The sequence below is a fragment of the Ambystoma mexicanum genome, chromosome 9 (genome assembly GCF_040938575.1).
Source record: "Ambystoma mexicanum isolate Mex_15411 chromosome 9, UKY_AmexF1_1, whole genome shotgun sequence".
Lineage (NCBI taxonomy): Eukaryota > Metazoa > Chordata > Amphibia > Caudata > Ambystomatidae > Ambystoma > Ambystoma mexicanum.
The window spans coordinates 290,996,538-291,013,369 of NC_090931.1; the positions used below are offsets into that span (position 1 = coordinate 290,996,538).

Sequence of the window (16,832 nt, forward strand, 5' to 3'; positions counted from 1 at the left end):
CAAGAGAAAGGTATTTAAACCTTGGGAAATCCCCTGTGCCACTGCACTGAAGGTGCTGTGTGACACAATGAAAAAGATGCCTATGAAGTTTGTCAGACTCCAATACCAAAAGAAACACAGAGTTTAAAAAACACAAATAATACATGAGAGAGTGGGAAAAAGGTCTTGCTCTCTCCAGGTTAAACATTTTAAAGTCCTACAGTCCAGCACAAGTGCTGGGGGGGGGGGTCTCTAAGGTAGAGAGGAATTGGCACATTTCTGAGAATTCTCCCTAACATGTCCCATTGTTTTACAAAGTACATGACTTTCTGGCAGATCTGCATCTCCACATAAGCACTCTACATTATGCCGCCTTAAGCACATGAGCCACTTTCTCGCTGACAGACAGACATCAGTACTCCAATGCCATAGTATGTAGCTTGTCCAAAGTGAGGTAGTCTGCTGGTTGCCCACTTGAGTTTGTTCCCATCATGTCAAGTGTCTTTTCCTGCTTGCTGCTTTCATGGGTCTCTTTACAGTTACCTTTGCCCATAGCCGGTAAGAACCTTCCCACTGACAGCTGTCATTCAAGCATCACAATTCTGTAAAAAAAAGTATTTCTAATGTTTCTACTGGAAACCATGTCAAAGCCCCAGGTAATAGCATCCATTACCCAATTGTTTTCATGCATAAATGCACTTGCCAAACTAGTAGTGTTTGTTTATTACTTTTCAGATTAACCAGTTCAGAAACAAGCACAAGATTTTTGTCCAAGGAACTGACATTCCTGAACCCTTTACCACGTTCATGCAACTGCACGAGGAGTACAAGATCCATGATCGGATATTAAAAAATATTCAGGAAGCTGGTTTCCAGATGCCAACCCCCATTCAGATGCAGGCCATCCCCATAATGCTGCATGTAAGTTCTGTTCTTCCATACTGTAAACAAAGACATTGAAATGGTGAATAGAGCATGCACAGATTTTGGAAAGTTAGTGTACAAGGCAACTGTACAGGACTGTACTTTGATCCCTGATGAAGCCTAAATGGTTGGTTCCTTTTTTATATTCAAAGGTGTGCTTTTTAGATTGTATATGCTTCCCTGATGGGTAACACGGCAGCTTTTGGTTTGGCAGTTCTTTAATATTGTAGCATTCTTTATTGGGGGTCGTTTTGCTTGCTGTTAAACTAAAATACAAGAGATTGTGTTAAACCAAAGTACAAGAGTTTGTTTCCCCTTCCCCACCCGTGACCAAATCCTGAGCTTCTTGTCGGAGCACGTTTTTGTCATGCAGATGCGCATAAATGTTACTGTGTAGTGTAGTTTACAAACTTTAAATTAAGGGTATGGTCCTATGGTGGAAATCTTCTCACCTTCAATAGTTAATGCTTGGCTAGAAATGGGTCCCTTTTATTGATGCTGGAGTGCAGTCTGACTACCTTTTTATGCTTTGAACAGTTTATAGATTTGTTTTGCATGCATCTTCCAAACATTAAGCTTTAAATGTTAAGAGTTTCATTATTTCTGCTCTATCCACTTGAACAACCTTAGCTACACCTAACCAACCTGGACACAATCTGGTTCCCGGTTCCCTCCCTTTGAGGGACACAAACGGAGAAACCTTTGTCAACGAATGTGGTGTAGTAACATAACTCCACGTCATTACATTCAAAACTTCTCTCCAAGGTTGCTTCCCTCTCATTGCCAATTGTAAACCTTCTTTTAACCATCGATTTACCCTCTCAACAAGACCATTCGCTCTAGGATGATACAACGCTGTCTTGATGTGTTTTATGCTGTAACTACTCAAAAATTTCTTCATCGCTTCAGATACAAATTGAACACCATTGTCCGATACCAATTCAGTCGGCTCTCCTTCTTTAAGGAATACTTTTTCCAAAAATGTTATCACTTCTCCTGCAGTGACTTCTTTGACCGCTTCCCACTGAACCCATTTTGAATGGTAATCAACAAGCACAAACAAAAACTTTAGTCCTCCTCCCAACCCTTTTATGGGCCCCATGATATCCACTGGTACTTTGGACCAAGGTTGCATTGGAACAGAATTTGGAACTAATGGGGTCTCCCGCACCACCTTGGTCTTGTCACACGCTTGGCATATTACACAATCCTTGACCCATCTCTCAGACATCCTGTCCATTTTTGGCCACCAATAACTTTTCCACAGTTTTCTTTTCATGGCATTTTCACCCGGGTGGCCCTCATGAGCCAATTCCAGAAGATTGAACCTAATCGACTCAGGGGGAACAAAACATCTGCCTCTCCTCAGTTTATATCTCTCATGTCCACAGAAAGCCTTATTTGTCCATTTGGTTTCATTGCCACTACTAAAGGAGATAACCACTCCGAACTCTCGCTTTGTTCTGATTCCTTTCTGCATCAAGGTCTCTATCTCAACCTTCAATTTTTCTCTCAAGTCATGAGGTACAGGTCTCACTTTGTGCACCCGAGGTACTACACCAGCCTTCACTCGAATGTGATGCTCCTATCCTTTGAGCATCCCCAACCCTGGTTGGAACACCTCCGGAAATTTATTTTCCCATTAGTCATTAACTTCTGCAATGGTAATTGGTTCCTCCGCATTCGCTTGTATTCGTATGCCCAGTTTGTTGTTCACTCCACCCTAACAGGGAGGATCCTTCCTGTGTCGCATATACATCCGATTCACATCTCCTTCCTTTGTACTTCACTGTTGCTTGAAATTTTCCCAAAATCTCAATCCTCACGTTGCCATAGGCATATGGTTCTATGGTGTGCTGCTTTTGATTTGATTGATTGAGCCTTGTAGACAGTTCTCATAAGTCTTTTTGGATACTAAAGTCCAAGGCGAGCAACTATCCACCTTAAGGGTTACAACTCTACCATTCATCATGAAAACATCTGTAGGGGAGTTCCCTTTGTTTGACACTTCCGCTATCTCCAAGACCTGTTTCGTTTGTAAGTTCTGGAATATACTCTCACTTTCTTCTTGTTCTGGCATTCTTGTCCCAGGTTTAGTATTGTGTACCTGATTTGATCTTCTACAGACTCTTGCAAAATGGCCTTTTCTTTTTGCATTTTAAACAAGATCTATTCCTCGCAGGACAAAATGCACTTGTGGAGATATGCCTATTGCTACCACACTTGTAGCACTTAGTTTCTCTATTCACATTCGGTCTTCTGATTCCTCCTACAGCTGCCACTTCACCTTCTTACTTTTCACCTTTCATGGTCGTCATGTACTTGTGGGTCTGTTCCATACTTCTCGCAGTCTCCACCGCCACTTCCAGAGATGCATCTTTTGTCAACAACCTTTCTTGTATCTTCAAGTTGCTTCAAGTTGCTTGTGCACCTTACTAATTGATCTCTTATTAGCGAATCTGTTAATTGACCAAATTCACATGTGTGACTCAAAGATCTCAACGCTGCAATGAAATTTTCCACTGGTTCACTGGGATCTTGTGTTCTCTGGAAAAACGTAGGTCTCTCGAAGGTTGTTTTTCTTCGCCTCAAAATGAATTTCCAGTTTTTCTCAGCTAGGGTGTACTGATCTACTTCTCCTTGTCCTTCATGAGGAGGCTGTGGAAGACCATCATATACGCTACAACCTTCCGTGCCTAGATTGTGCAGAAGTATTGCTTCTTTTCTCGCTGCAGCAAATGTATCCTCTCCAATTGCCACTAAATAAGTGTCAAACAGTTTCTTCCACCTGTCCCACCTTATTGGTGGGACACCAGGTTCCATTAGAAAAGGTGGGGATGGAGCCATGCTTGCTGCTGCCATTTTTCATAGACCGTGTAATCCTATCTTCTTTTGCAGTTTAATATTGTACTGGATTTGCACTTGTACACTTAGGAGTAGTAAATGGTGTAATATGTTGGCCTCTCCTCACAATGTCTCCAGTATACTCCACAACTTTGACTTTACAAACTGTTCATGAGTTCACCCTGATTTGTAAACTCCCTATCTCCCATTTTAACGTGGAGCGGGAGGAATGTTTATTTACTTTTTCATTCCTTCCTGGCAATAGGGCTTGTTTTTTCAATCCGACAGGGGCGAGGCCTGTGGTGTGCGTAGAAATTAGCAGCGTCGCTGTTGAGGCTCACGATCGCGGCTCCTGCACGCTCGATCGCGGCTCCTGCCCGCTCTCCTCCCCGCTCCCCCTGCACTCCTTCTCACCTGGCAGCCGTCGAAAGACAGGGAGCAGGGACGGAGTTACTGAAGCTGGTACCACTGGTGAGGGAGCCATCCACAGGCTGTGCCGGCACCTCGCACTGCGCTCTGTGCCCACTATCGATACGCAAGAGGCGCCGGAGCTCACCAGCGTGTCTCTCGTCGGAGTTCGTGCTCCATCGCGGGCTCGCCGTGGGGTCCGTTTTCCTCGTCGCCAATTGTAAAGATGATGCGGAGGCGATAAGAGTTAAGATTTCTATAAGTTTTATTAATGCGAGCCCGCCGGCACAACCACCTCTTCTACCTCTCACACCAACTGTCACCACTCTCACGCGAACTCCAGTCACAGAATGTTGACATAAGCATGGGTGGTGTGACAGCACGCGCAACACAGCTCAACAGAACAATGCTAAATCTCTACAGTTCCCTTTTCTTGTTGCATTTGCGGTTCATTGTGCTTGAAAACCAGAACAAAAATGAAGTGGCAAAAACTTTGAAAGTGTTTACAAATATTAAAAATGTCATTTTTTTAGGGAGCTTTACAATCTAATATATTGTCTATGTACGCTCAGTTTGTAGGGAAAGTGGCAAGTTGAATAAAAATGACTACCTCACTGGAAGAATTCACAACCTCAGTAATTCGTAAATGAAGGGTTCTGGTGGTATAACTTGCAAGATGTCTTGTCCATGCATCTTAACTTTGCTTTTATTGCTCTGCAAAAAGAACCAAAGTCCTGCAGCTTAGACCTTGTTATAAATCGGTTATTTAGCAGTTCTTGAACTTCCAAAAGAACAATACATATGTTCACATTTTCAATTTTACATAAAATGTTTTCGTTGGGCACACCTAAATTAATCATGTATTGCACATGTTTGATTAGTGCTGACAAAATATATGCAAAGCGGGCCTTAGTAACACTGTTAAAATAGCCACTTAATGTAAAAAAAAGTTACTAGCTTTTTTTGGAGAAACCAGGCTCGCACTTCAGTTTAGAGTAGCAGCAAGACAGAGACAGCTTTGTCTTGGAAGACAGAGACCAAAACACGCATCTCTGCTGCACTGGAACAGACCAACGACCCATTAAAGATAGAAAAACATCTGCACCTACATTCCCCTCTTTTTAGTACAAAAGTGCAACATTACACTTTAAAACATACCTTGTCCCTCACCCTGATCAAAGATAAAAAAGTTTCTTGTGCGAACTGGATCTACACGGACAGACTGTTCTATAGGCAACATTTACTCTATACCCCAGATGTTGTCTACTTCTCAAAGATTGTGATACCCTATGAGCATTGAGGGAGCTGTGAAGTTTCTTAAAAGGCAGACAAAAGCACCCCAACCTATCTCACTAGCCATTTCATATCACAATGAATGTGGTGACACTCATCGCACCTTTTAAGTTCTTGCTCATTCATAGCATGAGAAACACATGCCTGCCCTAGCCAACAGGAATAATCTCCTGTGTTAAAATCATGATAGCAATAAAAGTAGGACTTACTTTTGCATATTCTTTCCACTACCATCTTGTTGTCTGTACTCCAGCGTATCCCCAAATAACAATGTCATTGTACCTATAAACCTCCCCCATTCGATTTCTTTCCTTTCTACATTGCCAAAATCTTGTATAACCACCATCACCACAGCTTCAGGGAAGTCAATCTGCCCGATTGATTTTTGCCGCGCCGCTGAGGTGTGAGATTCCATACCAATACCAGCATAGTAGCATTTCTGTACCATGTGATAAGTCTCTATCTTCCGCCATCTTTGAAATACAGAGTGGAAACAAAATAGGAAAACGTATTGGACAAGTGCTACAGTCTCATTGTGTTTATTTAGGTCAGTTTATGTGTGAAAAACAGTGGCATGAGTTCAGTCCAGCTGCCAATGGGGGTTCAGTTACTGCTGTGTCTTTGGCATAGTCCTCATCCGACAGTCAATTGGAAAGTGCACAACCTGTCCCTACTTACATTTGGCAGGAAGAGGGTAAAATTCCCAGAAGCATGGCTTTCCCGCGCTCCTATAGCCATCAGCCCCCACCCCATGCTAGAGGTTTCTTCCTGCTAGGTCGTAATGTAACGCCTACGGTACCAAGGCCAGGATTCCACATCTGACCCAATGATCATGTTAGGCTTACTCACTTTGTTGATCTTAATAATCTCTGTAGCTGCACTTGTTCCTCTTGCTGGTGACAAATTGTATTCAATATTACAAGGAAACCCCAAAGCCCTGCTATCATACTAGTCACAAGTAGCTTGCTCTCAATATTCTGGAGTAATGTTTCTCTTACAATGAAAAGCATGTACCCCTGCGGCCACGTCTCTGACCTTAAGAGCAATTTTCATAATAAGAATTGCCTTGTGTTTAGAATTCCTTAATATAGATGTAATTCCCAGGCTGGATGGAGTCACAGGCGTCCTGTATCTATGTATGGACAGACTTAATAGGAGTGATATTTTTTGTTTGGAAGTTTTTAGTGACAGTCCTACATGGACACAGTTAAACGTGCCATTTACTGCTGGTTATGAGGAAAGATGCATTGGGCTTCCAAAGAGCACCTCCTGGAGATTACGCCGCATTTTCCTGTTGGTTATACTGCACCAGCTAAAGAACACCAATGGCCGTGCCTCGGGCCGCTTGTGGCCCTCTCTGAGCAGAGCTTTGCTAAACTGTTTTTCAAGACTCTGTTCTGTCGATCCACTGCCCCCATAGATTGCAGGTGGTGTGGGCAGTGGAGCTTGTGCTGTATGTTTGAGGCAGTGCGCAGTTCCCTTATCAACTGCCCAGTAAAGTGAGTCTCTCTTTGTTAGGAAAATATTCTCTTTGCAATTTCTCCTCCATAGTTCTTGTGGTGCCTGGTTCTTTTTGCTCTATTTTTTAGCATGGTCTAACTTGTTGAAGAGATGTAAAGCCTTCAGCTTCACTTCCCTTGAATTGTGCTCATTGTTATGGGGTAACTGATCAGCCCTTCAGACTATCAGTACTGGGAAACTATTTCCCATTTGAATTCTTGTACTTTTTAATATTGCACATATTACAGTGCAGTGCAATGAGGATAAGCTTGTATCACCCTAACTTTTTACACATGGGATTTCTAGTTCCTTTTATACGGGCCTAAAGACAAGTTTATGGCTGCAGGTTAATTTGTACCATTTTTGCATTCTAGTTAGTGTGCACATTCACGTCTACCAGGTATGGCTACTAAACTTGGCTAATGCCCTAAATTGGCCGTGCCACGAGATTTCCGCTTGCTTCTTTGACCATATTGTTGTTGCCTTGCAAGATCAGGAAATTCCTTATAAGGTCATGTACCTTTTCCAGGAAAGCTGCTACTTTCATGGGCTAGTGATGTCGGTCTGGTCGGTCAACTACTGGCTGTTTGAATGGTGCTGAGCCTTACCAGTGGTGGGGTTGGACTTGCTTCCAGCTTGGATTTCGGATAGGAAGAGGAGCTCTGCAGCCATTTCTTCAGAAAGTAATTGGAGCCAAGATCTGAAGAGTACTCCCGGAGTTGCCCAGCATCCTTTCCTGTGTCTGGCACAGTGAAGCCCTCTTTTTTTTAAATTTATTTATTTATTTATTTTGACGACTGGATCGCCGAAGACCGAGCAGTGCTTCTGCTTCAGCCCTGTGACTAGTGGGATCAACTAGTCTTTATGCTTTGAGGATCCTATGTTAGGTTAGATTTTCAATGTAATGCTTCTTCTCCCTCCCCTGTGAGATGCCCACAATTCTTTCCCCACTTGCCCCTTCTCTTACCCTTTTTATGGGTTTTTAGGACTCTCCATACTTTACGTTTGGAATGACTTTCCTATACGGTTTTGGGCACCTGCATTTTTCTAATGGAGCAGACAGTACTTTCTTTGCAGTGTTACTGGGGTGCCCTTTGGGAGACACTTTTAAAAAAAATGTTCTCTTGGGTAGAAGGATACCTTTTTATCCTTTCTACAAAACCCATTGCGAGATTGGCAACTGCCTCCCCTCCCCCCACCTTATGTGGAGTGCTGAGGGTTTCTCACTGCTCCTGTAACATTTCTGTTTGTGAAAAGCTTAACATTATGGCTGGTGGCAGCTGACTTGTTATACCAACTTGTGTGATGTTTACTTGCAGTTTGTGAAACAAGCTGTAGTAATGGACAGAAGGGTCACTATTCACCCAGCATGGTGGCTGCTTTCTTTTTTCTGCATTTTTAGTTCTTTGTATCCTGGTTGGATTTTTGTCTTCGGCTGGAACCCTTTGTGTAGCCTGCCAAGGCTCCAACTGTGAAGACAGAACACGAGGGAGGAGTCTGATACGCTGCAGCCCTTTGTCTTCTGACATGCCTGCTTGGAATCAGTTCCAACTGGGAGGCTGGCTGTTCCGAAGCTATTCGAGTGGTGGATAGACATGTATTGGTCAAGTAAACCACATGTGTGATCGTCAAAAACTGGATAATTGTGGTAACTTGAGAGTTGTACTCCAATGTGAACTCCTATTTTTGAATTTAGATTTTGAATCAAAAAATTTCATTTTGTGCAGTAAATAACAAAATAAGTATTTCAGAACTATTTTGTTTTCTCTTGATTATTTAAATCATTTAAAACACTTATTAAGGGGTAATTCCCTGGATCGAGTGCACCAAGATGTCCTGCTGGTGACAACGGGTTTTTGTGTGATTTGTTCTGAAAGGACAGCCACCCCAAGTTTGAATGTAGCATGTGCTGATTGGCTGGGTTCCTAAAACTGAATCTGATGAGGAAGAATAGAAGACTCCTGTAACTACTTCCATCAACCGGATATGCCTGCTGAGTGACCACTGCTGTGCCGGCCCTTTCTTGCATGCGACAGAGGATCTCTGAAGAGGACGGCTCCTTCCCTTGGACTGGTTGGACCAATTCATCTTAAGATGACCTTTTACATTTCGAGCCATCCCACGATGAGCTGCGATCTTCCTGGGCTGCAAACGGCCAATACCCTGGGACTTCGAACCTGAGTGCAGTGCATAGTCTTCTGAAGAACGAATCTTCATGAAACTTGACCTCCAGAGGCAGGATTTCACTCCTTGAAGTCCCCTCACCAGAGTGCTGGACAGAGACAGCGAGGTGAATCGATGAGACAACCGTTCTTAATCTGGTTTCCTGGAGGTCACCAAAAACAGAGCTGTGACAAGCAATGAAGAATCCTTTGCTGGGAGCCTTTCCACTCGACTGCTACAAAATCTCATCCAGTGCTATTTCTTTTGTTTGAAGACCAGGAATTCGGTAGTTGGGTCCTGTAGTTGCTGCATCCCGAGGGCTTCCGCCTGCATCATCTTCACTGCTGCGGTACTGTGGGACTCGCGGTAATACTACCCAGAGTCATTCTACTGCTCCTGTGTGTTTGGGGTGGTGATTCATATTTTTGGGTGTTTCCCCATACACGTTCCTGCAGGCCCAACTCTGGTGTGCATTCAATAAGCCTTCTACAAACACTGTGAACCCTTTTATCCACAAAAACTGTTAATTCCTACTGAAGATTTCCACAAAAATACTACGTGCTCCAGCTTTTGCCTTGTCGTTTTGACCTCCAATCTGACTCTGAAAGACTTCATAACTAGATCGCCTATTGCTTTAGTAATTCACCGCTCTGTTAAAGGATTGCAAAGTAACTTACCATGTGTGTTTTCCGTCATACTGATCGGAAATAAAGTATTACAAAGTTCTGACTCGCCTTTGAATTGCATACTTTAAATTGTTCCTACTATTCTAAAAAGTAACTACAAGCTCTCAAAAATGCTTATGCTTGTATAAGGCCATTCTATAAATTGTTGCACTGTTCTTTACTCAATTGAATAATCGCATTGGTTTTCTATTGTTTGCTAATAAAGTAGTAGTACTTACCTTACTGAATATTTATCTTGTTCAAACTTGGATGTGTTTCTTTCGGCCATATGTATGCTACACGTTCTTTGTACCTTTCTACAGCCCTCTCTCCTTCCTAAAATGGGTCTGGCTGCTCTGCTATACTACCGACTTATACTAGAAGTTGGCGCTTTCTGTTGCCAAGGAGAGTGTTATGAAGTCCTAAAGCTCCCTAACAATTCTGAATGACTATCGGAAGTTCCTCGTCAAATCTCTGGAGCTCCTCTCTAATGTTGGAGATCTTTATCAAAGTTTAACTGTTCAGGTGACCAGGGGCCATGCACTGTCATTACGTTGTTCTCCTCGCCTCAACCAGACTTGCAATAATGCCTACTAGGAATTGAAGTCCAAGCTCCCAGAATCAAGAGACTCTTGACGAAAATTATACTGGTTGGGAATTGACATGCAATATCCCAGACGTGCCGGAGCAAGAGACTAAACCTGTGGCTAGGCAAACGTGTGAGACACCAACCACCTGATAAGCCATGTATTTAACAAAGGCCACAAAACGTATGCCTCTTCTATTTCTCTCTTTTAAGAAATTGCCACCTTCAGAATATGGGAGCAGGAAGGAAGTGGCATTGAAAGGGTATACATTTTATTTGGAAAAGACCCGAGTTGACAATGGCAACTGAGTTTAACGAGTTTGAAATTGGAGCAGCATGAGTGGCAGTTCTTGAATTCTCCCCAGAGTGGCTACACAAAGGCCACCTTCTTGATTGGCTCAATCCATATCAGGGATTTTTACATCAACTCTGCTTCCTACTTCCAAGCTGTCGCTCATGGATGGACAGTATATTTGGGCATTAAGTAATTCAGTGTAATGCCCAAATATTATTTTACTGATTTAACATAGAAATAAACTCAATCTTCTTGCCCTTTCTCCTGTCTGTCTAACTATTTTCAAAACTTCTCTGGCGAACTATGAACCCGATTCCTGCCACATGCCATATTTGAGCCTGTATAATTGCTTTATCTGAGGTTGGACTAAGGGCAATAAATGGCTACCTCTTTCGGGGCATACCTAACAATAGGACTGCATAAATGGATCCTATTACTGTGGGGCTGCTGACCCTACATTGGCTCCCTGTCATGCTAGTGTTGGATTTAGAACCGCAGGCGTTTCAAATAAATGCCTTTTTCCACCTGGCAGGGGTGATTTGGGTCTGGTGAAACTGAACTGGAATCTTAATGCCATAAGAGGGAGTTGTTTGGAGTGTTTGGCATGTTTTCACTTTGTTTTGTGTTTTTGTGACCACTCCTTCACCTCCTGCAGTTTCCTTCTGCAATCATAACTGCCTCTGCTTACTTGATATCTTGGCTGCCTTCAATGCTGGATCACTTAATTTTAGTGTATTGACAGTATTACAACCCTTCTCCCAATGCTACTTAATTGTGGGCTTTGTAGAGCCCAGAAGACATCCCAGGCCCCTCTTATGCTAATTCAGCTGGAATGCCTTGGAGGGCACCATAAGGTTCCATATCTCTCACTCCTCGTTTAATCTTTGCAAGGCCACTTTTTAATCTCATTCACATACGACCAGCCAGCCCTAGGCGGATTGGCTGATCATCAGGCTTAAGGGCCCTTCTGACCAACTGTCTGAACTGAACCTTTATTTAGATGCTATACAAGTTTGAATGAAGAACACTGGTACACTTCTACTCTGCCCTCCTACTCTGCCCTCCTATCATTGCAAGACAATTGTCTGTTTCTCTTCAGCATTGATGGACTGTGTCTTAAACTGCTCATTGGGTACAATTTTTTTCCTATTCCTCCCATATGGAAAACTATTGTGGAGGTCTTTGTGAACTTGCACCAATATTATTGCAGGTGTCTGCATGCTGTACTGCCTAGGACCCCCAGCATACTAAGGTTGCAAGTAGCCCTAAAAACTGCATTGAGGATAACTGATGCTCTCTAGAAAATTGATCATGTCTCATCCCCTCGCAGATCTTTCCATTGGCAAAAGGTCTGAAATTTAATAATTTTCAAGCTCTGAAGTCTGGGGCCTATTTTTCTTTGGGGAATAACCCTTGTACACAAACGTTCCATGAGCCATCCCTATCCCTATCGCTATTCCTTTCTTACTAGAGAAGTAAGATCTACCATTTTGGATAGGTGGTTCATCCTAAAAGAATGTTGGTTGAGTCTGACCGGTTTTCGTTTTACCCAAACAGTGGAACACGTTTGCCATACATATAAGGCTGGTATCAAACCATCTTCATTTCAAGTATTGGTTGAAAGACTGGCTCTTTTATTAGTTGAGGCAATTCGGTTTGTAGTGTGCGCTCTAGTCATGGACTCACTCTGCCTCTGCAACTAGTGACTGTTGCTGCATTGTAGTAATTTAGGGCTTTTGCCTTTTCCGCCCCAATTATTTAACTCTTTTGGCAGAACTGCTTAACACATGTTCTGAAAGGTTCTTGAGCAACATTAACCTTTTGAATAAAAAAAGTTCATGAATTGAACAAGTGCCTTGTACTTCTGGAGCCTAACTGACTTATGGATAAATCACTTGTTCCTTTTTCCTTTGGCCTGTGAGAGCTAATTAACATGACCTAAGGCTCTACATCTATAATTTTACTTTTAATGTCTTGTTTTGTGCCAAATATAGTAACATGCTGTGGTTAATTTTTTGAAATTTTTCTTTTTTTAACAAACGTTACTGTCTGTGACAGAATTTAGGAAAGCCTACCTTGGGTGAATAGGGTTCCAACTCTTGGGTTTGGCCAGAACCACACAAAGGTTTGGTAGAATGGCGAGCCTAATGAGGCCTGTTGTGGTGATTCGTGGAATACACGAACCTTGGGATAACGGGCGAGATGTACGGCGTCCATTTTACTCATCCAACATGGAGAATCACATAGCGGCAAGTAACGGTACAGCTGTTGTTGCACATGAGGAAGAGGCTGTAGCCACGCCCCCAGACTGGCGAGCAGTACTTCCGTATCCATCACCCGCACATCGGCGCGTTGCTACTCTCATTCCAGAGTCCAGCCGCGCTTCGCAGACATAAGTACGCTTTCGTGCCCACTGCCTTTCCACTTCTTTCCTTATTAGTAGAAGTACTAAGTTGACTATCCTGTTTCTATTTCTCCGCTCTTACTTGTTGTTGGAACTCCCTTTACCGTCCGCTTTAGGCAATCATCAGAATGCGGCTCCGCTCCCCTGCCTTCTCCCCCGCCTTCTGTGGAATCGGAGGAGTTATTGTGTTCACGAGGCTATCCCTCATCGAGGGATATTAGGACGCAGGTCCCGGTACGATCCTTAATATAGAGTCAAATTTCCTTCATTGGCATTTCTCGTGCTTTACCCGGTATTTTTTTCATTCATCACAATCCTCCTTTCTTAAGGACTCCTTCATCTCTCTACGCAGACCATTACGCTACTTCCTTCTTCCCAGAACAAGCGGGGTATTGGTCTCTCCAGAGTCTCCTTCGGGTGGTAAGCTTAAGTGACATTCCATCTCGTTTAACAGGATCAGGTTTGGGAGGGGAAAGAAGAAGTCTAATTTTCATTCTTTACACTTTGTTGTTAGGCTTTGCAACTATTCCCCCTGTCTTCTCCAAATCTGCCATCCAGGAACCTAACCCTCCAGTCTTCCGGGCCTGATTTAGGTGTTTCTAGGATAAGCCTGTTAGAGATCAACCTATATACTCTCTTTGGGTCTGTTACATTTATCCTTTGTGTCATTAGTCCCTCTCTGGGTTTACTTGCACCTAGCACCCATAGATCTTGGAGGAGGTTAGGAAGTTCAAACGAAGGGGCTAATTATTATCCACCGGAAACATCTCCAGGGAGCAGTCGTCAGGAAACTACGCTCTCTAGCAGCCCTTCACAGGGTTTTTTCCCCCATAAGGGGTTTTCCCTGGAGGCTCCACCACTGTCAGACTCTGGAAAGTCGGATTGTGGAGGGGCTTCTAGGTATTTTCCCATTACTTCTGAAGATTAAAGAACCATCAATCCCAAAGAGAGAGGTAGGAGTTTTTTTTCATCTGTATTGGAGTCAGAATGCATGTAATGGTTTTGAAATATCACAGCTGTAGTGAGGTACAAAGAACTCGGAGCAGACACTAGTTCAAGAAAACACGGATACACTTAGAAAAGAAGGTATATACAAATAATTAATATGTACACCAAGGCACACTTTTTCAAGTCAAGTAAGTACTATAACACAGAGAAACAATAGAAGAACGCTTGCAATAATCTTTGAATAGTAAATCACAGTGATAGTCCCATTCAAATAGCTTGATCAGTAAAAATCACATAGTAATACCATCAGAAACATATACACAAACTTTTCCAAACTCTTAACTTTTAGGAACTTTGTTCCAGCCTGTCTTGCGTCCAACCCTATCTTATGAGAGTCTCTAAATGTTCAGAGGGGACACTGGGCCACCAGTGACCATGGGTTGTGCAGGAAAGGTGGGAAAACGGAATACAAGGTTCAGAGTGGCAGAGTCCATAAAGGATCTCTCCCTGGTTTGCAGGTATGTACAAGTTGGGTTTCACAGGTCAAGGAAATCGGGAATTGTCTTGGATTACTGAAGCACCAATGTCATATGGTAAGGTACAGGAAAATGGCTTGTCCACCCCAATGTAATTCTGTGGGGGCCTGGCAGGGTGGTAGATACAAGCTATCTGTAGCCCCCAGCATCACAGGATCAATCGAGCAGACTCCAGTTAAGTTGTACCAGGAGCAGGACAGTACCTTCAGGTGAAGAAGCAGTTGCTGTATGACAGTTCCAGTGGTTGGGGGACAGCAGACCCAGTCACAGGTTTCTTTCTTGGCGACAGAAGAAAGGGACTTTGGATCTGGCAACAGCTGTCGTGCAGATGGATGGCCCAGCAAAGAATCTTTGCGTTTCTGGCTTGTTGGTGGCCTTTTCAGGCTTGGATGAAGCGGGGATGTTGCGGCAGTAGACTTCACCATTTCTCGTCCTTGTCTCTTGTGAGCTGGCTCAGGTCGTTGCAGGCTCTGAAGGATGCCCTCAAAGTTCCAGCCGAAACCGTGCTTTGGTGGACGATGCACAACTATGGCGCACATGACTCCAGGTATTGGTGAATTGCAGGCCGTGGAGGTTTCAGCACTTCCAGCGATGGCTCAAATTGTAGTTCGTCTTGTGACTGGTTAGATCCACCAGGGCATGGGAAGAGGTCGTCCTCTTAAGATCTTCTCTGTCGCTTGGAAGTATAGGTCGAGCCGGTGGCTGTCACTCAACAGGCTCTGGTATTCTGTTGGAAGAGGCTGGTGATGTCCTTCATTCTTCTCTTCCGCTACTTCTGTTCTAGTGGTTGACTGTGTTTCAGCTCCAGGACCTCAGAATGTATCCAGGAACAGCAGCTAACTCCACCAATCAAGTCCCATGCACCATTCAAACATGGGGATGGCTGTCCACTGGGGACAGCCAGCATCCCAGTCTGAACTTTTCACTCGGGCACAGTGCAGGACAAAGGACAGGGGAGTTTCGGTTGACCTTACCCAATTCCTGCCCTGCTTGTCAAATTAGTTTTGCATGCTTTCCAAGGGAAGCCCGGCAAAGAGGGACAAGAGGACCCTCCCGCATCTAGCACGGTAGAAGAAGGCAACAGTAAGGACAAGTTATTGAGTAGGAAAGTAAGACCACCATTTTGGTTAAATGGTGGCCTTGGAACCTTTACTGCAGCTATAATGACAGCCTTTGATAAAAGTCCATAAATGTAGTAGGTACACTGCCACCAGTCTGAACAGATGGACTTGTCACAGTAACCAAAAAGTTACTGGAGAGTTTAGAAAAGGGATACATTGGATCCACATAAGGTGAGGTGTGCTGATCTCGCAAAAGAAATAAACAAGTAGGATAACAAAAATCCCCTGCCCTTGGAAACTGTGAGCTAACCGTATTAAACAATTAAGGAGAAGCTCTAGGTAGGAATTTTCAACAGCACTGCACAGAGTGTGCTGTGTGCTGTAAATGCTTAAAAATTGGAGGAAAGCATGACTCGTAAAATAGGTAAACATGGTTCCCATGATTAAAGGAGGGAGTGTGTAAAAATGTTCCCACTCAGTAGAATCAGTCAAAAATCCAGCAGACTTTCAAAAAGTGCTGGGAGTCTCCCAGGTGGAGAGACCTTCACACAAACTGGGAAATCTACATGCTTCTTCTTGATAATACTTTGCTTACTGAGATGTCTGTACACGTCTATTTTAGGCAAATTGGGAGATATCTGGAAGTTATCACTGGGCTGTCGAGTCCAATGTGTTCATTTAAACCCAATATCACTGATCAAGTTCCTATGGCTTGTCTGAACAAGGCAATTTTGTATGTGCATTCTGTATTGAGTCCAAGGGACCTTCATTATCCGTTGCATGTAGACTGATATATTGGATTTAAAGGTGTTTAAGCCCATGTAGAATATATCCCATCAATCCATAGGTGGTGTAGCTGGATCTCTTCATCCCAAGCAGATAGTGGTTTGGATAACTATCTTTACATATTGTTTTGGCTGCAATGTGCGGAGCAAGATCAATACTTATTTTACTTTTTAGATTAGACAAAGTTTTATTTTTTTAGGGCACACTTTCTGCTGAAGTGTGGTATAGATTACTGTCCCTTGCTCAGCACATGATGCTCTGACTTAGTTTCAATGAGGCAGATATAACTTTTCTCTAATACAAATGTAAATCTGATTCAGGTCTCTTTCTCTCTCTCTCTCTCTCTCTCTCTCTCTCTCTCTCTCTCTTTCTCTCTCTTTCTCTCTCTCTCTTTCTCTCTCTTTCTCTCTCTTTCTCTCCCCCCCCCCCCCCCTGACTGG

At 43.3% G+C, this 16,832-nt stretch overlaps 1 protein-coding gene across 1 annotated transcript in view; it reads left to right on the plus strand.

Annotated features, from left to right (window-relative positions):
- DDX52 (DExD-box helicase 52) overlaps window positions 1-16,832 on the plus strand; it is a 376,512-nt gene that overhangs the window by 56,438 nt on the left and 303,242 nt on the right. Inside the window, exon 4 of the mRNA XM_069614668.1 lies at window positions 715-900. Coding sequence (XP_069470769.1) covers window positions 715-900 — 186 coding nt within the window. The remainder of the gene's footprint in view (window positions 1-714; window positions 901-16,832) is intronic.